This window comes from Pelophylax lessonae, assembly GCF_965119305.1.
Source record: "Pelophylax lessonae genome assembly, chromosome: 5".
Taxonomy (NCBI): domain Eukaryota; kingdom Metazoa; phylum Chordata; class Amphibia; order Anura; family Ranidae; genus Pelophylax; species Pelophylax lessonae.
In genome coordinates, this window is record NC_138772.1 from 227021391 (window position 1) to 227043234 (window position 21844).

Genomic DNA, 21844 nt, shown 5'->3' on the forward strand with positions numbered 1-21844 from the left:
AATTAAGTCCAATTCATAAAAAAAAAGTTAAAATAACAACTATAGGATATTTACTGCAAAAGCAAAATAATTTGCTTGTAAATATTAAAAAGGCTTTTAAGTCCAATTCACAAATGGATCAGAAAGTAAAAACCATGCGATATTTACCACCTGGATTTTGCTGGCGGTATTTGTCAAAAAACAGCGTGGGGTCAGGAAGCTGGCTGCCGCGTCCTTAACAATGGATGACTCATCAGCTGACAGCTTAAAATGATGGAGAAAAAAAGCATAGGGTCCCCCCCCCCCCTCCCCATCAATACAAGGCCCTTCGGGTTTAATATGGATTTTTAGGGAAACCCCACGCCAAGATTAAAAAAAAAAAGACAGTGTTGGATCCCCCTCAAAATTCATACCAGACTTCTATCTGGCAGGTCAGGAAGGGGGGGGGGAGAACGAGCGTCCCCTCCCTTCTGAACCATACCAGGCCACATGCCCTCAAACATGGGGGGTGGCTCTGCACTTTGTCTCCATGTTGCTGGGGGGCAAGGGCCTCATCCCACAACTGTAGTTGTTGGGGTCTGTGGGCAGGAAGCTCTTTGGAATCTGGAAGCCCCCTTTAACAAGGGGGTCCCCCTTAAGTAAATGAGTATAGGGTACATAGTACCCATACCCATTCATCAAAAAAGTGTCAAAAGGTAATTCTAATAATTTAATAATTTTTGACAATTATTTATTTAAAAAATAAAAAAAAACATGTCCCCCGATGTAAATTTATCATCAATCATACCGCCTATGCACCGCTGATCCAAAAAAGAAAAAAAAAATGCTCCCGTCATCTATGAAGGCTGGTCGCCTACTGCAGGCCGCTTGACAAGGGGCGGGGAAACCTGTCTACGTCACCTGGTGGTCCCACCCCCTTGTGACATCACTGACCCAGAATACACTGTCATATCCTGACCTGCCAAGCTGCATGCGCAGAATGCGCAGAGAAAGGTCTGGTATGGGTTTTGGGGGGGCACCCCACGCCATTTATTTTTACATTTTGGCGTGGGGGGGGGGTGTCCCACACCGTGTTTTTTTTTAATCATTTTTAATTGTTTGAATTTTATTTTTTTCATTCAACTGTCAGTGGGGAACCCGCTGATAGCTAATGAGTCATCCGTTGTGAAGGATTCAGCGACCAGCTTCCTGGCCTGCTTCTTAGCAACCAGCTTAATGCGGTAAATTACCGCTTTAAATAATGCGGTAATTACCGCTAAATCGAACAAACACCGCATTGAATTAAATACTTGCACAATTGTTACCGCATGCAGTATTTTACCCCATTTCATGAGGTGTTATTTAACTCTTAGTGAATTGACCCCTTATGTAGCAAACTAACACAAGCTAGTTTTTTTTTTTTTTTTGCTTTTCTTAATTTTTAGTCTTCATGTTTTTCTATGGTTTATTTTATTTTATTTTTTTACTTCAAATTGACATCCCAAAGTTTAATTCTATCAATTGAAATAAAATGTGGTGTGCATTACCTAACTGAAACAAAACAAATATGTATGCTTTCAACAACTTCTTTCTTAGTTCATCAAACTGCACAAGATACAGGTTTTATGCTGTTCCTGCTTACAAACACTTTTTGAAGTTTATTTTTCAAAGGCTCTGGTTGTGTGGTGAAACTTTCATATTTTTGGTACTGTACTTATCTGCCACTAAGACAAACTTGACCAGCACCCAGCCATAGTGGATTTGTTTTAGATCCACCTGGGGAAGATTGTTTGATACTTCTTTGTCTCCTACCTGAAGGTGGTCTTTTTCATTAACACAAATTTGATTGATTATGGGAAATTTAGGAAACCTTAATCTCAAGCTGCGTACACAAGGGAAGTTTTTTTTTTTTTTTCTGTTCAACCCTGTGGGCTGAGCGAAAGAAAAAAAAAACGTAAAGATTGCAGTACTAACACATCCGATGTTAGTGCAGCGGTCTTCCCCGCTGAGGTACTGTGTTCTGACAGGGGGACTGCCCCTCCTGCCAGAACACAGTGATCGGGGCTTGCAGTCATTGGCTGTGAGCACTGATTTTATTCTGGTTTTCCAGCATGCTTGTTTGACAGAAGCCAATTGTGAGACCGGCTTCTATCGGACAAGGAGCTGTGCACATGGGGCGAAAGTCGACCCGTTCCTACTGAACTAACCATTTTTGGCTGATTTTCAGCTCATGTGCACCCAGCATTAAGCATTATGTCCACATCACAGTCTTGTGACATAAGCAACATGTGAGACCCTTCCACCAACCAGTGTTGTATGGAATTTCCACCAGTTGGGAGTCATGGAATAATAGTTTATCAATTAAATCATCAGGTGTGGATCAGAGATTGTTGTCTGTCACAATCCTAGAGTTCCATTTCAGGCCATTTACACAATGAAAATAAACTATACAACCTTTTATGTTAACATTGCACTAAAATCGTAACATGTATGGGGTTATCATTCTACAAAAATCTCAACATACAGTATATGGGATTCTGCTTCTAATTAACACAGGTTGTTTGTGGGCATAATTGCTTACCTGTTGTTCTACTCAGCTGGCAATATCTCAGGGACTCATCATTTAAAGACCAATAAAAAAAACATTCTATATTCAGAACAGTTATGAGATTATACATTAAATACATAGAACTAAAACAAAATGGCAAAATATTTTCCTAATGCTCAATCATCAATGCTTTCACAATCCTGCTTTCTGGTCTGGTATGTATAATTTATAAATGTAATTGAGAATTTGTTGATGACATTGCTCAAGGTTTGAATTTAAATCTGAAATTTATAAATGCTTACTTTGTACCTTATATTTATATATATTATATTTATATTATTATTACTGTATGTCTAAATAAACATTTAAAGATTAAATATAAAAATTCAATAGTTTATAAGCATATGATTTAGACTTTCTAAATACTTTTTTTTTTTATTCCAGCATTTTATTTGCAGATATTGTTGGTTTCACAAGCTTGGCATCCCAGTGTACAGCACAAGAGCTGGTAAAGCTGTTAAATGAACTGTTTGGGAAGTTTGATGAATTGGCAACAGTAAGGTTCACATCTTTTTCTCCTTCTTTTTTATTTTCAGTGATTCTGTTAAATATGAATTTATGGCCCCTTGCATGTGGCCAAACAAGGGCAACTTTCAGATATGTATTGTATATTTGTATAATTTGATATGTATATTATATTTGTATTAGGTATATTTTCTTTTTCAATAGGCTTATCCTTTTTAACCTAAGTATACAACCTTTTTTTTTTTTTTTTACCATCCCATCTTTCTGCATTTCTTTATTCCTTAGCTTTGAAATGGCACAGAGAAACAACACAAACAAGTGTAAATAAGACCAGGAAAAATCTGCTGACATTTTTCTTTTTTTTTAATCCGAACACATTTTTATTGAGAATAAACAGCAACTACAGAATCAATTTTACCATCATCCAGTAGTCAGAGAAGGCTACATCGGGTAAACTGTGAGCGTTCGCCCCAATAACCTTTCATCTCAAACATATGAGTTACATTTACATAAGGTGTATATAATGATAGAACAGGAATAGAGAAACCAAAACAATGAGTTGAAGGTCTCTAACTTAGCCCCGGTTCACACTTGTGCGAGTGCGGGGTTCGCATGTAATGTTCATTACATGCGATCGGCTGTGCGGTGCGAGTTTAGCCATACACTTTGTATGGCTAAATACGCACCCGCAGCAAACTCGCACAGGACCCTTTTTGGCAGCCGCATCAGGATCGGATCGCACAGCGGTTCACACTTGTGCGATCTGATCCTGTGCGAACTGCAAGATCGCACTGCGATATGCGATCAAACTGGGGGTGTCGTTAAGATTACATTGACACCCCCAGCGTATCGCATATGGCAGTGTGAACTGCCGGGGGTGCGTGTGCGATGCGGGAATAGGCTGCGGATTCGCAGCCTTCCCGCATCGCATAAGTGTGAACCAGACCTTAAAGTGATTGTAAAGTCAGAATGATAAAACATTGCCATCTGCTCTGTTTTGATTAGATCTACAGTACTATGTGTCTGTTTTTTTAAAAATCATAAATACATTATCTCACAGTAATGACTTGCAGTCATGTGACATCTCCTTCCCCAATGTAAGGAATATGGAGGAAGAGGCTAAGATAACCCTCTGACATTAGCCAGCCAGCAGTGGAATGGGACAAATTACACAGCACATGCACTGTGCTGTTTAGCATGCTTTAAAGGAACTGGATATATATATATATATATATATATATATATACAGTCAGGTCTATAAATATAGGGACATCAACACAATTCTAATATTTTTGGCTCTATACACCACCACAATGGATTTAAAAATGAAACAAACAAGATGTGCTTTAACTGCAGACTTTCAGCTTAAATTTGAGGGTATTTACATCCAAATCAGGTGAACGGTATAGGAATTACAACAGTTTGTATATGTGCCTCCCACTTTTTAAGGAACCAAAAGTAATGGGACAGATTAACAATCATAAATCAAACTTTCACTTTTAAAATACTTGGTTGCAAATTCTTTGTAGTCAATTACAGCCTAAAGTCTGGAATGCATAGACATCACCAGATGCTGAGTTTCATCCCTGGTGATGCTTTGCCAGGTCTCTACTACAACTGTCTTAAGTTCCTGCTTGTTCTTGGGGCATTTTCCCTTCAGTTTTGTCTTCAGCAAGTGAAATGCATGCTCAATCAGATTCAGGTCAGGTGATTGACATGGCCATTGCATAACATTCCACTTCTTTCCCTTAAAAAACTCTTTGGTTGCTTTCGCAGTATGCTTCGGGGCATTGTCCATCTGCACTGTGAAGCACCATCCAATGAGTTCTGAAGCATTTGTCTGAATATGAGCAGATAATATTGCCCGAAATACTTCAGAATTTATCCTGCTGCTTTTGTCAGCAGTCATATCATCAATAAATACAAGAGAACCAGTTCCATTGGCAGCCATAAATGTCCACGCCATGAAACCTCCACCACCATGCTTCACTGATGAGGTGGTTTGCTTTGGATCATGAGCAGTTCCTTTCCTTCTCCGTACTCTTCTCTTCCCATCACTCTGGTACAAGTTGATCTTGGTCTCATCTGTCTATAGGATGTTGTTCCAGAACTGTGAAGGCTTTTTTAGATGTTGTTTGGTAAACTCTAATCTGGCCTTCCTGTTTTTGAGGCTCACCAATGGGTAACTATAGGCCGGTCAGCCTAACATCAGTAGTCTGCAAATTTTTGGAGGGGATGTTAAGGGACCACATACAAGACTTTAGTAATGAAAACAGTATTATAAGTAGTAATCAGCATGGATTCATGAAAAATCGTTCGTGCCAAACCAATCTATTAACCTTCTACGATGAAGTGAGCTGCCACCTAGATAAAGGAAAGCCTGTGGATGTGGTGTATCTGGACTTTGCAAAGGCCTTTGACACCGTTCCCCACAAACGATTACTGTACAAACTAAGGAAGGTAGGTATGGACCATAAGGTGAGTACCTGGATAGAGAACTGGCTCCAGGGGAGAGTACAGAGGGTGGTGATTAATGGGGAGTACTCTGATTGGGCGGGTGTGGAAAGTGGGGTCCCCCAGGGTTCTGTCCTGGGACCAATCCTGTTTAATTTATTCATAAATGATCTAGAGGAGGGGATATCTAGTACAATCTCAGTATTTGCAGATGATACTAAACTAGGCATGCCAATATCTTCTATGCAGACCTAAACAAAATAACGGGGTGGGCAACTACATGGCAGATGAGGTTTAATGTTGAACAATGTAAAGTAATGCACATGGGGGCCAGAAACCAGAAAGCAAGCTACTCACTAGGGGGGGGGGGACCTGTGGGTGAGTCTAGGATGGAAAAGGACTTGGGGGTACTGGTAGACAACAAGCTTGGCAGTGGCATGCAATGCCAAGCCGCCGCAAGCAAAGCCAACACAATACTGGGATGTATAAAAAAGGGGATTCACTCCAGAAATAAAGAGATTATTCTCCCACTCTACAAGACTCTGGTACGGCCACATCTGGAGTATGCTGTCCAGTTCTGGGCACCGGTCCTCAGGAAGGATGTGCTGGAACTGGAGAAAGTCCAGAGAAGGGCAACAAAAATAATTAGGGGAATGGAGGACATCAGCTATGAGGAAAGACTACAAGCACTGAACCTTTTCTCTCTGGAGAAAAGACGATTGAGGGGGGATGTGATATCAATGTACAAATACTGTACTGGTGACCCGAGCATAAGGAACAAACTATTCAGAGAAAGGAGATACAATAAGACACGTGGCCACTCACTAAAACTAGAGGAAAGGCGGTTTAACCTTAAAGTGCGTAAGGGGTTCTTCACTGTAAGAGCGGTAAGGATGTGGAATTCTCTTCCACAAGCAGTCGTATCAGCAGGGAGCATTGGTAGTTTCAAAAAACTATTAGATGGACACCTTAAAGACCACAACATACAGGGGTATACAATGTACGGTTAAAAGCAAACACACACACACGCATCATAGGTTGAACTGGATGGACTGATGTCTTTTTTCAACCTCACTAACTATGTAACTATGTGACTATGTAAAATCTTGTGGTGAACCCTCTGTATTCACTCTGGTGAAGTCTTCTCTTGATTGTTGACTTTGACACACATACACCTACCTCCTGGAGAGTGTTCTTGATCTGGCCAACTGTTGTGAAGGGTGTTTTCTTCACCAGGGAAAGAATTCTTCTGTCATCCACCACAGTTGTTTTCCGTGGTCTTCCTGTTCTTTTGGGGTTTCTGAGCTCACTGGTGCATCCTTTCTTTTTACGGATGTTGCAAACAGTTGATTTGGCCACCCCTAATGTTTTTGCTATCTCTCTGATGGGTTTGTTTTGTTTTTTCAGTCTAATGATGGCTTGCTTCACTGAGAAGTGACAGCTCTTTGGATCTCATACTGAGAGTTGACAGCAACAGATTCCAAATGCAAATAGCACACTTGAAATGAACTCTGAACCTTTTATCTGCTCCTTGTAAATGGGATAATTAGGGAATAACACACACCTGGCCATGAAACAGCTGAGCAGCCTATTGTCCCATTACTATTTATCCCTTAAAAAGTGGGAGGCACATATACAAACTGTTGTTATTCCTACACCTTTCACCTGATTTGGATGTAAATACCCTCAAATGAAAGCCGAAAGTCTGCAGTTAAAGCACATCTTGTTTGTTTCATTTCAAATCCATTGTGGTGGTGTGCCAAAAAGATTAGAATTGTGTCGATGTCCCAATATTTATGGACCTGACTATATATATATATATATATATATATATATATATATATATATATATATATATATATATATATATATATATATATACAAACGCTTTAAGAAGTATAATAACATACAGGAATGTTCTTTTGGAGCATATGTCTCTTATCTTAAAACAACTGATATATTTATATATAAAAAAGGGGGAATATATAATAGGCACACAGGGCTGACAGCTTCTTGTTCCAGGATTGGGAAAATACCTATTGTCGCCAACAGAGGTATCTACTGCAATAAGGCGTTCAAAATACTAAATTCCCTCTGGCCAATATCGTCCTATAGAATTCCCTGGATTTGAAAAGCTCCCAGGGTAAGGGAGAGAAAGAGGAGAAGAAAAAAAAGAGGAGGGGGGTATTGTTTAAAATAGACTTCTCAGCTGTCACGATACTTCAGGAAAATTGTTTATTTTCTTTAAGTAAAGCAAAAAATATGAGAACAGAACAAAACAGAAAGACTCCATGCATCTAAAGGAGAGAGAGATGTTACGTGTCTTCAGAGTGAAGGATGTTCTTTTCTCATCTCTGCTTGATCTGTAGATATAGTTGTCTTTTATACCATATGTAAAGACGATGTCAGCAAAAAGTGTGTCCCAAGAAGGTAGTAATTCTAAATATAAAAGTAACACCCACTGTTGCATATATGGTTTGAGTTTATAGTAAGACCCATAACTCCACCCAACATACTTACATAGAAACTCAGAATAGAAATACATACATAGAAAAATGGCTTCTCTGTCCTTCACAAAGATATATTGAAGCAACCTTCAAAACTAACATATTACATTATAACATTAATTTTTATTTCAGAGACTTTTATCATTTAAAATAATATTAAACTCTAAATCTCTAACAGGTATCAGGGAGGAAGGAAGGGAGAGTGAAAGGGAAGGGGGTGTGGAGGTGGGGGGCAGTCAAGTAAGAACAAGGGTAGTATACTAGATAGAGAGAGAATGAGGAAGGAGAACCCATTCCCAGATCCAAAGGGAAAGAATTCCGATGGACATAAGAGTAGATAGAGGGTTCTCCCACAGAATTGCCCTTCAGCTTCCTTTCCTGTACCTTTAACATGCCTGAGCCGTGCAAATAATATCAGTTATATCAAGTAAGCTGAAGACAAAGCTGTATAAGGATAAAAATGTGCACTGAATGGGAAGCAGCAGTGATTATTTAAGGCATCTGGCACAAGTTGTACTTTATATGGATGGGGATTCCTTGGCTATATGACTCAGTTCTTTTATCTCTGCTATTATGTTGATGCCTGTAAACCATTCTGGGAGGTATGGCGGGGGGGGCTCCAGTGCACTGGTATGCATGACCTGGCTGCATTTACCAAGTGTATTGCAATGATTTATGATACATTGTGGGACAAAGTGAAGTGTGGTGCAAAAAGTATTGTGCCAGAGAGTAATCTAAGGTATCGGATGTCACTTGGAGGATGATTAAGTGTACTTGAGGCCAAAAAGAATGGAAGTGCGGGCAGTCCCACCACATGTGCAGAAGCTGTCCCACCTCCTGCTGACATCTCCAGCATCGATTGAAGTGAGATGGGTCAAACTTGTGTAACAATGCTGGGGCCCTATACCACCTGGACAAAAGTTCTAATCTAAAATAAATGGAAAATACACTATATTATCAAAAGTATTGGGACACCTGCCTTTACATGCACATGATCTTTAATGGCATCCCAGTCTTTGTATGTAGGGTTCAGTTTTGATTTGGCCCACTCTTTGCAGCTATTACAGCTTCAACTCTTCTGGGAAGGCTGTCCATGAGGTTTAGGGTTTTTTTCAGGGGATTGCCTTTTTTTTTTTCCTCCAGGAAGATAAAAACTTCCATGACTGCTGCGGGGCTCGGTATTTGGTTCACAAACAGTTACATAAAATATATGGGGTGAGTCACGCGCTGTTCAGGGGCAAAACCCTGAAGAAGCCACGTGAGCGGAAGTGGCGTAACGCGTAGGGACGCTAGACCGGAAGTGACGCAGGTACGCGGAAGTGAGGACCGCGATCTTCCCTCTTATTGTATGCGCACGATTTGAACAACAAATGTGAGTTCTTTTAATCTTTGTTGAAATAAAGTCGATTGTATACGACAATATTGCACTATCTTGAGCCTTTTAATTTCGAGATTCGCTGGCCACCGTGGGAGGACAGGAGGCTGAGCCATCCTAGGCAGTATGAATACCGTCACTCACTAACAGAGTAGGAGTGGAGAGAAGCCCTTGGTATTTCTGACAAGGCGCATGTTCTGAGAGATTGAGGTGAGCGATTAGCACACCCAGAGGGGTACACGAGAGAGAAGAAGCACCCCACGATTTGTTCACGGTGTTAGGTGGAGGGTCAACACCATTTTTTGATATTTTGTTGATTTGGATACACCACTGGACTATTAATTTTGAGTTTGTGAATTTCTTTGGTCACCAGTGATGTTTTTAATGAACTGAGTGATCCTATGCACAATTTGCTTTTAAGCACCGAGCACTTTTACCTGTCACTTGATTTATTTAAATTTTAAGATTAGAGTATTACATTATTTATTTAAATTATGAACTACACCGATTCACTTTACAACTAATGTTTTTTATGATGTTTTGATTGCTTATTTTTATTATCTTTATATGGACTGATTACACTGAATATACTTTACTAACTTATACATTAATTTAGTTTCCCCACTTCTGTGAGGGATCTTTCTCTATACCTATACACATTCTTTTATCACATATTTGAGTTTTATTTATTTATTGATCGACTTATCTTAATATTTCCCAGAAGCTCAGTACCCCCCACTCCTTTTTTTGTTATATTTATTCATTTGTCTCTCCCATTTGTACCAGTAAAGTCCGTTCAAACAATTTAGGTTTAGATGGTTTTAGAATTTGTGCCCATTTTAAGAAACTTAGTCTTCAGCCATAGGAATAAGCTTGCATTTGAGAGCTACTTGTATACCTTAGGGATATCATAAAGCTTTTTTTATCTACTATTCAATCAAATACTTTACAGTTAGATAACTATTGAATAGGATATATGGAATGACACCCAATGTTCCAGTTATTATCTGTGAGATATGTATTGGTGTCTCATTACAGTGCCAGCCTCTGCAAAACATGGGCTTTGCCATTTGGTAAATAAGTAGTCATAGTTGTCACCACTGCCATTGACTACTATTTGCTTCATAACCTACTACAATTAAGAATAGCCCTTTTATGGAAATATTGTACAGTTTATACTGTTAGGTCAATCCCAGTACAGTAAATAATGTTATGATGTGTGAATATTCAGTTTATCATTACAAATATTCTCTGTGGGAGTTGGGTAATACTCTATAGACGCCATCTGCTTTAGATTTAAGGATTAATCACAATATACAGTATCTTTTGTGTGTAATTCTATATTTTGTTTTATTTTCTAATGTTTTATTATGCATAATGCAAACAGAAACAAAATACCTCAGTATACACAATAAAAGGCAAGCATCAACTAAAATGTAACTGCCAGGTCATGCATCCTTTGTTTTATTCATAAGATTTGTTTGCCCGGTATGAATACATGATTATTGCTGCATGGGTGGTAAATTAACAACAATCTCATTACATATATGGGTATATTTTAAATTATGGTTTCAGCTTTTCAAAAAGTTTACATCAGTCATTGATCTATATTAAAGCAGTGAGAAATTATGGAGACTGAAAAGTATGGGATTAGTTCCCTGGCTGCAATGTTGATCCAAAGGCTTTGATAAGCCTTCAAACACTTTTTTCATTACTGATGCAAAACAAGTATGCAGATTAGGAATTGAGGTATGACACATTCACTTGTGTGTGCAGTTTGAATTTTGGCTATTGCACTAAAGCAAGAAAGGCTAGTCTGAAAAGCATGCTAAAAAAGGAGCAGAGAGCTCTACCTTCTGGCTGAATATGAAAATACTAAGTAACTATATATAATACCCAATATTTTCCTAGGAAATATTTTTTATTTGTTTGTCCTCACAATAAGATGAAAAAACATATATATATATATATATACAGTACAAATCCACTATACATTTCCTGTCAAATTTGTTTTATTGTGTTTTACATTTTATACAAGGAGGTTCAGATGCAACAATAAAAAAGTAACATCATGAAGTATGGGTATTAAGATAGTTACAGATATAACATAAGGAAGGAGGAGGAGCTGGAAGCTGCGTGTGATCCGAGCACAGCTAGGGGAGCTGTGTGTGTGTGTGTGTGTGTGTGGAGGAGGAGTGGAGGAGGAGCCACGAGCTGCACGTGGGGGGAAGCCGCACTAGGAAGCCGGGGGCCGGGTGCAGGAGCCTCGGAGGGTGACCGAGGAGACCGGGGACAGAGCAGCGGCGGCGGAGAAAAAGACCTGACCTGACAGGACCCAGAGACAGGACCCAGAGACAGGGGACGTAAGTAGGAAACAGCTGATCAGCTGTTAGGGGGGTGGGCTGGTGGGGGACTACAAGTACAAAACTACAAGCAATACAGGTTACTAAGGGGCTACTATAGACTAAGAGGGGTAGCTGTGGATCGATCTGCTTTGGGCTGATCTATCTGCTCTGCTCACTCTAAAACTGCTCTGCGACTGACTGACTGCTCTGTGACTGACTGACTGTGCTCTGCGACTGACTGACAGTGCTCTGTGACTGACTAATGGGGCCTCATGCGGAGGATTCAATTTCTTTTGAATCTACAATAATGAGCCTGGATGATGAACTTCATCTCTATTTGAAGGAACCAGAAATTGACAGAAGAAGTGATCCTCTTCAGTGGTGGAAAGAAAATGAGGCCCACTACAAAAGACTTTCTTCCCATGCTAGAAGATACCTCTCTCTCTCTGCTCCTCTGTTCTCCTCTCCTCCTTAGCATGTTTATGAAGTAAATGACAAGTGTGTAACTGCACTAGTAAATCTAAAAATCAACAGCTGCAGCTTTGGAGTGAGATAACACGAAACATAAAGAAAAGGAAAAAGAAGCTGAACTAATCTGAAGGAGAACAACTGAAATATCTCAAATGTGAATACTCAAAAAGAATAAATGTGACCAAATATAGCAAATAAATACAATAAAAATCACAAAAATTATAATAAAGAAATTGGTAACAAAAATTGTGAACAGATATTGAAATCAATAAATGTGTCTCTCATATACGTGTACAAAGTCCCAAATAATGAAAGTCCCAAGGTAGTAAATGGTTATAAAAGCATCGATGCTGACTTCCACGACGGTGCTCCAATCAACAAACCATGTATATGAGCTTACCAGAAAACAGAATGAGATAAGCTTGTATGGAGCAGTATGCTCACAACACCAATTCTCCTGAGAGATCACGTTTGTCGACAGATCCAATGTAACCACAGATGGCATAAGACACAAAGACAGCGATATTCCAAATAACTATTCACTGATATTGCCTCTGATGTCACCATGGAAAAATAGAATATCCTCCATAGTGTAATAACGTAAAACACATTTATTGTATATATAAAAATTACACTCACATTAAGCAGGAGATTAACCGCATAAAAACAAAAAGCCGGCCGGCTCGTAGTATAGCTCGTCCTTCCGGGTTGCGTGGTGACGCTGACTCCACCAGTTATATACACAATACAGAACAAAGCTCTGCCTCAGTCTCAACGGTGCGGGTCATGTCACGGCCGCCATGTTGAATATGGGATCGGCTGCCAATATACTATAGAGAGAATTAAGAAGACTGCAGATTTGGGCTGCCATAAACGATCACAATGACATAAATTTGCAGAATGAACAGGTAAAAAATTAAAAAAACTAAACTAAAAAATGGGAGATTCATTCATAGTGTCCCACGGCTGCAGCATAAATTAAAAAAGGGGGTTAAAGCAGGAAGAGCTCCATAGCCTCCATAATAGCTAATGAAATCAATTAGACTCCTCAAATGAATAAACATAAACACATATTGTGTTACAAAAAAATTCAAACTCATGTACAGTGCTAAATTATTAACCACTACTGCGCCATCTATCTCCAACATCTCAAAATTATGAAACATTAGAGACTAGGTGAAAATGGTCAAAATAAATTACCTCTACATGCCAACAGGGGAAGTCACAGCAGTCCAGGTGAAAGCCCCAAACCATCAATAAATCAATCGGGGGAAATGGTTCATAGTAAAGACTAATAATGGTATGGCCAAATGGACATAACCCCAATTCTAATGGCCAATCCAAACATATGGCAACAAAAAATATATTATTTTAACTATACCTATTTAATAGACGTAATAATTTGAATTACTGGAAACCGCAACAGATCGTTAATTGTCTTGAATCAATAGAAGGTAAGGACCATAAAAAAAAAAAAAGGTAAGGACCCCACAGCTTAGACTGAGTTCACATGCCTTGTCACGTACCTGGTAGGTAGAGCCTGAATGTGCGGAGGAAGGCCTCTCTTACACTGACTCAGAGCCCCTGATAGAGTAAACAGGAAGCACAGAGTGCAGAGTCGCACGAGTGCCGGTGGACGTGCAGGCTGCAGGACTGCTGGTAGCGTAGAGTTCCAGAAGGAGGCAAGTGTCCTGGGAGTAGTTGGATCAATGCAGCAACTAGGGAGCCTCGGGGAATACTGGAAGGTAAGCAGAGTCAGACAAGCCGGGTCATGCACAGAGCGGTCAGATCAGGTACAAGTGGAGAGACTGGAGAATGGTCAAAGAACTAGCTGGGGTCGGTGCAGGCAGAGAACTGGAGTAGTCAGAGGCAAGCCAGGTCATGATTTCAGGAACAACACAGGTAACAGGAAGCAGGACTGGCACGGAACGCTGTAGACAAGACAGCACTGATCCTGGGAGCAAATCCAGCTTAAATAGCCCTTTGATGCTTAAACTGTCATCAGGTGCGCAGCGCACATTAGCGTGCGCATACGCACTCAAATTCACATACTGGCGCTTTCACATTTGCCAATTAGCCAATTAGCCTTGGGAAATTCGAGGGGCAGGACCTTGCCTGCGGTTGCCAACTTGTCTTCTGGCAGGACCTTCCTGACAGGCGTCTTGACTGATACATCTTATGAATTGTTAATAAAAGCGTTAACGTCTAGGTCTACATTCAAACCATTCCAACATTCTTTTGGAATATCGCTGTCTTGGGTCTTATACCATCTTTGGTTACATTGGATCTGTCGAGAAATGGTGTTATGAGCATACTGCTCCATACAAGCCTATCTCATTCTGTTTTCTGGTAAGCTCATATGCATGGTTTGTTGATTAGAGCACCGTGGTGGAAGTCAGCATCGTTGCTATTTACCTTCACTTCAACTTTACTTTTATAACCATTTACTACCTTGGGACTTTCATTATTTGGGACTTTGTACACGTATATGAGAGACACACTTTATTGATTTCAATATCTGTTCACAATTTTTGTTACCAATTTCTTTATTATAATTTTTGTGATTTTTATTGTGTTTATTTGCTATATTTGGTCACATTTATTCTTTTTGAGTATTCACATTTGAGATATTTCAGTTGTTCTCCTTCAGATTAGTGCAGCTTCTTTTTCCTTTTCTTTATGTTTGGTGTTATCTCACTCCAAAGCAGCAGCTGTTGATTTTTAGATTTACTAGCGCGGTTACACACTTGTTATTTACTTCATAAACATGCTAAGGAGGAGAGGAGGACAGAGGAGCAGAGAGAGAGAGAGAGGTATATTCTAGCATGGGAAGCAAGTATTTTGTAGCGTGCCTCATTTTCTTTCCACCACTGAAGAGGATCACTTCTTCTGTCAATTTCTGGTTCCTTCAAATAGAGTTGAAGTTCATCATCCAGGCTCATTATTGCAGATTCAAAAGAAATTGAATCCTCCGCATGAGGCCCCAATAAAACACTGAAAATGTCCTGATCAATTCCACCATGATGAAGAAGATTCTCTTCTGTTCATTGACATATTTTTGGACATTTTTCTGTTTTTGCAGCATGCTGCTCTTTCATATTATCAAAATAGAGATCTGGACTTGTCTTTTCGGCAGGAACCTCCTGCACCTCCTGTTGAATATCTTCTGTCAGCCATTGTTTTGCCTTTGCCCATACATCATCAAAAGAGAAAGCATTGTTCTTGTATTGAGGATTCAAAAGACTTGCAACGTGCATATGAGAGACACACTTTATTGGTTTCAATATCTGTTCACAATTTTTGTTACCAATTTCTTTATTATAATTTTTGTGATTTTTTTTTAATTATTTGCTATATTTGGTCACATGTATTCTTTTTGAGTATTCACAGTTGAGATATTTCAGTTGTTCTCCTTCAGATTAGCGCATGTTTATGAAGTGGCAGCATTATATGAACAAAACAGAAGCCCTTTAACAGGTGGCCCTGATGGACATGCTGACATGTTCTGTTCTCTGCAGTATAATATTGTTCTACTTAACTGGTAGTATTGAAAAGAGTAGTGTCCACTCAAATCCACTGTGTAGCTGTTGCCTAGCTTTTTTTCTAGCAGTTTTGCACTGACTTCAGTAAATCATTGCAGTGAGTGCACTACTGCAGCAGTAGTCCGATAACTCCAGTCCACTGCCTTGCTGTTATCTAGCTTTTTTTCTAGCAGTTTTGCACTGACTGCAGTAGTTGCAGTGAGTGCCCTACTGCAGAGGTAGTCCTCTGACTCCAATCCACTGTGTAGCTGTTGCCTAGTTTTTTTCTAGCAGTTTAGCACTGACTGCAGGAGTTGCAGTGAGTGCCATACTGCAGAGGTAGTTCACTGACTCCAATCCAATCCACTGTGTAGCTGTTATGTTGCCTAGCTTTTTTTCTAGCAGTTTTGCACTGACTGCAGAAGTTGCAATGAGTGTCCTACTGCAGAGGTAGTCCACTGACTCCAATCCACTGTGTAGCTGTTGCCTGGCTTTTTTCTAGCAGTTTAGCACTGACTGCAGTAGTTGCAATGAGTGCCATACTGCAGAGGTAGTCCACTGACTCCAGTCCAATCCACTGTGTAGCTGTTGTGTTGCCTAGCTTTTTTCTAGCAGTTTTGCACTGACTGCACTGCAGTAGTGATCTAAAATTATTGCAGTGATTGAGTGCACTACTGCAGCAGTTTATTATGCATTATTGCACAATCAGAATGATGTGAAACTAAATGTCCCTGCAATTGAAGTTTTCCTATCAGTTCTCATGCAGTTAAGGTGTGAAGAACAAGCCCTTAATGTTAAAATTGTTAATAAATAAAGTTTGATATGTTTAGTAACAGGTATGTGTCAAATTTGTGTTTATTTAGCAAAAATTTAAATGTACTAAAATATCGGCCTATACTGATATGCAATGGCCAAAACATTGGTATCGGCAACAAAAAAACGATATCGGTCGGTCACTAGTATAAATATTGCTTTTTGAACCACATGGGAAGAATGAAAGAATAAGCATAGGGATAAGGTTAAAGATAATCTCCGGGGTAATGTGCGACTTCAAGCATTTAATATACATACAAGAAGCTTGAATGTAAAAATACATCACCAAGGCATCAATAAGGATCCATCAAAGTTGGAGGGTAAAAAATGTGTGACCCAAGGGTGCCAAAATTTCTCAAAGTTGCAAATTTTGTCGCGATTAATGGCTTCTATTTTGACACGGATCACAACTTGGTTAAATCTATGTTTGGTTTAAGCTATTATCAGCGTCGGGAATTTTCTGGCTTTTGTGATGGTCTGTTTCGCAGCCGTAGAGACTTGCAGAAGGAGTTTAAAGTGGGATCGGGTGAGATTAGCCGGTCTTAAATTTAGAAGTGCTACGAAGCTGTGAGATTGCTGTGAGATTGTGAGTGTTGGGTGACTGACCGGTGTCAAGTGAGTGGAGCGGAATACCAGAGGGTGAGAAGGTAGCGTTAGGAAGTCAGGAAATAGCCACATAGGATAGACTTAGATCGCTGAATCCCCATTAGATTAGATTAGTAGGTACAATGCCCGGCGGGTGTGGAGATGCGACTCGGTGTACATCTTGTGATATGTATGCGTTCCTCGGTCATGCGATCGAGGGCGAATACAAATGCGCAAAATGTGAGCACGTTGCTTCCCTGGAAGCTCAGGTCCTGAATCTAGGGAAGCAGCTGGCAACACTGAGACGAATGTCCATACCGGAGGAGAGCCAGGATTGTACCAATCAGGTGCAGACAGGGGCCTGCACAGAGGTGGGCGGAGTATCGGAGGTGCAGGCATCAGAGCAGAGCAGAGGGGTGACAGTTAGGAGGGGTAGAAGGGGACAAGTCAAGGAGGCTGATCCTGGGCTGGAGCACCCCAATAGATACGCCCCGTTGTGTGATGTTGGGGAAACCAGTCAGGGACCAGCATTGCTGGAGCAGAGTGACGCCCCTAGCTGCCAGGGGAAGAACTCCTCCAGTGAGGCCGGGAGAAAGGGAAAGGAAAGACAGGTGCTGGTGGTAGGGGACTCAATTATTAGAAGGGCAGACAGTGTAATCTGTGACATAGACCGTGTGCGCCGAACAGTCTGTTGTTTGCCGGGCGCTCGGGTTCGGCACATCGCGGATCGGGTGAACAGATTATTGGGTGGGGCTGGGGAAGACCCAGCTGTCATGGTACACGTGGGTACCAATGACATAGGCAGAGGAAGACGGAGAGTCCTAAACGATTTCAGGGACTTAGGCGCTAAGTTGAGGACTAGGACCTCCAAGGTAGTATTTTCCGAAATACTACCTGTACCTCGAGCCACACCAGAGAGGCAGCGGGAGATTAGGGAAGTTAACGAGTGGCTGAGGAGCTTGTGTAGTAAGGAGGGTTTCGGGTTCCTGGAGAACTGGGCCGACTTCTCAGTCGGTCACCGGCTCTTTGGTAGGGACGGATTGCACCTAAATGGGGTGGGTGCAGCCGTACTGGGTGAGAGGATGGCCAAAAAGTTAGAGGGGCTTTTAAACTAGGGAATGGGGGGGAGGGTACAGATGTAGAATTAGCCAGTGGAAAGCAAGTTTCAGAGGGCAGAAATGGGGGCATTAGCGGTAGGGTGTTCGGAGCCCCTATACCCAGGGTGGGTACGGGGAAAAATCAAGAGAGCAGCCTAAAAACATCAAAATTACGAGGCTTATATACCAATGCCAGAAGCCTGGCCAACAAGATGGGAGAGCTGGAGCTGCTGATGTTTGAGGAGGACTTAGATTTTGTGGGGATAACTGAGACTTGGTTTGACAGCTCTCATGACTGGATGGCGACCATTCAGGGGTATTCCCTTTATCGCAGAGATAGAGAGGGTAAAAAAGGGGGAGGGGTATGTTTGTATATTAAGAACAGTATACAGGTAAATATGAGGGATGATATTAATAATGGAGCTATGGACGAGGCAGAATCCCTATGGGTAGAGCTTCAAAGGAAAGGCACGGTGGGGAAGGTAATATTGGGCGTATGCTATAGGCCCCCAAACCAGAGGGAGGAGGGTGAGGCAGACCTCATGTTACAGATAGGATTGGCAGCAAGGATGGGAAATGTCATTATAATGGGGGACTTTAATTATCCAGATATAGACTGGGCAGAAGGAACCGCGCATTCAGCCAAGGCTCGGCAGTTCCTAAATGTTTTGCAGGACAATTTCATGGGTCAGATGGTGAATGCACCGACAAGAAACAATGCGGTACTTGACCTACTGATTACCAACAATACAGACCTGCTCACGGATATAGAAATACGGGACAACTTAGGGAACAGTGACCATAGGTCAATTGGTTTCAGTATTAATTACAGTAATAGGAAACACAAGGGTAATATAAGGACACTGAATTTCAAAAGAGCCAATTTCCCTAAACTGCGCTCACTGCTAGAAAATATCAAATGGGATAGAACCCTGGGAACAAAGAACACGGAGGAAAAATGGGAGTGCTTCAAGAGCATACTTAACAAGGGGGTGGGCCAGTGCATTCCACTGGGAAATAAATTTAAAAGAGCAAAACTAAACCCTGGGTGGCTAAACTCCAACATAAAAATGTATATTAGAGATAAAGAAAAGGCCTTCAAAAAATACAAGACTGAGGGGTCATTGGCAGCATTTAAGCATTACAAAGAGTGCAATAAGAAATGTAAAGATGAAATCAGGGCGGCTAAAATAGAACACGAGAGACATATAGCGGAGGAGAGTAAAAAGAACCCCAAGAAATTCTTTAAGTATATAAACAGTAAGAAAGCAAGGCCAGAACACATTGGCCCCATAAAAGATGATAAAGGAAAAATGGCCACTGAGGACAGAGAAAAGGCGGAAGTGTTAAATAATTTCTTTTCTTCAGTCTTCACAAAGGAATCGGGGGGCTACATGAACCCCGCTTGTAAGGCCGAACTAAATAATACACCTCAGGAAGTGCCGCCATGGCTAACAGAGGATAGACTTAGAGCTAAACTAGAGAAACTTAACATAAATAAATCCCCGGGACCGGATGGCTTGCACCCAAGGGTTCTAAATGAGCTCAGTCAGGTGATTGCCAGACCATTATTCTTGATCTTTAAGGATAGTTTACAGACAGGTATGGTGCCAGCTGATTGGAAAAAAGCCAACGTGGTACCAATATTTAAGAAGGGGCCGAGATATATCCCGGGTAACTATAGGCCGGTCAGCCTAACATCAGTAGTCTGCAAAATTTTGGAGGGGATGATAAGGGACCACATACAAGACTTTAGTAATGAAAACGGTATTATAAGTAGTAATCAGCATGGATTCATGAAAAATCGTTCATGCCAAACCAATCTATTAACCTTCTACGATGAAGTGAGCTGCCACTTAGATAAAGGTAAGCCCGTGGATGTGGTGTATCTGGACTTTGCAAAGGCCTTTGACACCGTTCCCCACAAACGCTTACTGTACAAACTAAGGAAGATAGGTATGGACCATAAGGTGAGTACCTGGATAGAGAACTGGCTCCAGGGGAGAGTACAGAGGGTGGTGATTAATGGGGAGTACTCGGATTGGGCGGGTGTGGAAAGTGGGGTCCCCCAGGGTTCTGTCCTGGGACCAATCCTGTTTAATTTATTCATAAATGATCTAGAGGAGGGGATATCTAGTACAATCTCAGTATTTGCAGATGATACTAAATTAGGCATGCCAATATCTTCTATGCAGGATGTGGAAATCTTGCAAGCAGACCTGAACAAAATAACGGGGTGGGCAACTACATGGCAGATGAGATTTAATGTAGAAAAATGTAAAGTAATGCACTTGGGGGCCAGAAACCAGAAAGCAAGCTACTCACTAGGGGGGGAACCTCTGGGTGAGTCTAGGATGGAAAGGGACCTGGGGGTACTGGTAGACAACAGGCTTGGAAGTGGCATGCAATGCCAAGCCGCTGCAAGCAAAGCCAACAGAATACTGGGTTGTATAAAAAAGGGGATTCACTCCAGAAATAAAGAGATTATTCTTCCACTCTACAAGACTCTGGTCCGGCCACATCTGGAGTATGCTGTCCAGTTCTGGGCATCGGTCCTCAGGAAGGATGTGCTGGAACTGGAGAAAGTCCAGAGAAGGGCAACAAAAATAATTAGGGGAATGGAGGACATCGGCTATGAGGAAAGACTACAAGCACTGAACCTATTCTCTCTGGAGAAGAGACGCTTGAGGGGGGATATGATATCAATGTACAAATACTGTACTGGCGACCCGAGCATAAGGAACAAACTATTTAGAGTAAGGGAATACAATAAGACACGTGGCCACTCACTAAAACTAGAGGAAAGGCGGTTTAACCTTAAAGTGCGTAAGGGGTTCTTCACTGTAAGAGCGGTAAGGATGTGGAATTCTCTTCCGCAAGCAGTCGTATCAGCGGGGAGCATTGATAGTTTCAAAAAACTATTGGATGGACACCTTAAAGACCACAACATACAGGGGTATACAATGTACGGTTAAAAGCAAACACACACACATAGGTTGAACTGGATGGACTTGTGTCTTTTTTCAGCCTCACTAACTATGTAACTATGTAACTATGTAAGGGGTCAGGAGGGATGGGCTCCTCAAATAATGTACAGTAGAAAGCATATGGAATATTTCCTTCCAGAACTTTTTTAACTACTGGGCATTCCCACCAAATATGTGAATGCGACACAAGGGCAGTACAACCTTGGAAGCAAGATGCAGGGTAACTGGGAGTCAATTTTGCAATCTTGGCAGGGACCAAATACCATTGTGTGAGTACTTTTGTAATTTGTTTCTAATGCAACTGTATTTTGTGAGGATGTTTTTGTTGCATCCCATATCTCATTCAAATCAGTTGTTTCCAACTTAGGCCCAAAGTCAGTCTCCCATAGGTAGGTGGTTCAACATCAGGTTTGGCAAAAGGCTGGGCATAGAGAGTCAAAACCAGTCCTTTTGTGTGGGGATCACGTTTAAATATGTCTTCAAAACTAGATAGATTATCGACTCTAACTCCGTCTTGAATATATGGTATGAAAATATTTTTTAATTGAAGGTATTGAAAGAGTTCTGATTTCAGAAGTAGATGATTTTCGCATAAAATGGGGAATGATTTGATTGAGGTGGGAGACATCAATTTGCAAAATCTAGTTAAATCAGAAGC

The 21844-nt window shown here is 41.0% G+C and overlaps 1 protein-coding gene across 2 annotated transcripts in view; it reads left to right on the top strand.

Annotated features, from left to right (window-relative positions):
* The window catches only part of ADCY1 (adenylate cyclase 1), a gene marked incomplete at its 5' end in the record, with an annotated part of 584954 nt that overhangs the window by 254472 nt on the left and 308638 nt on the right, over positions 1-21844 (top strand). For both annotated transcript variants that reach the window (XM_082257737.1, XM_082257738.1), the window contains one exon: positions 2951-3062. In XM_082257737.1, coding sequence (XP_082113863.1) covers positions 2951-3062 — 112 coding nt within the window. The remainder of the gene's footprint in view (positions 1-2950; positions 3063-21844) is intronic.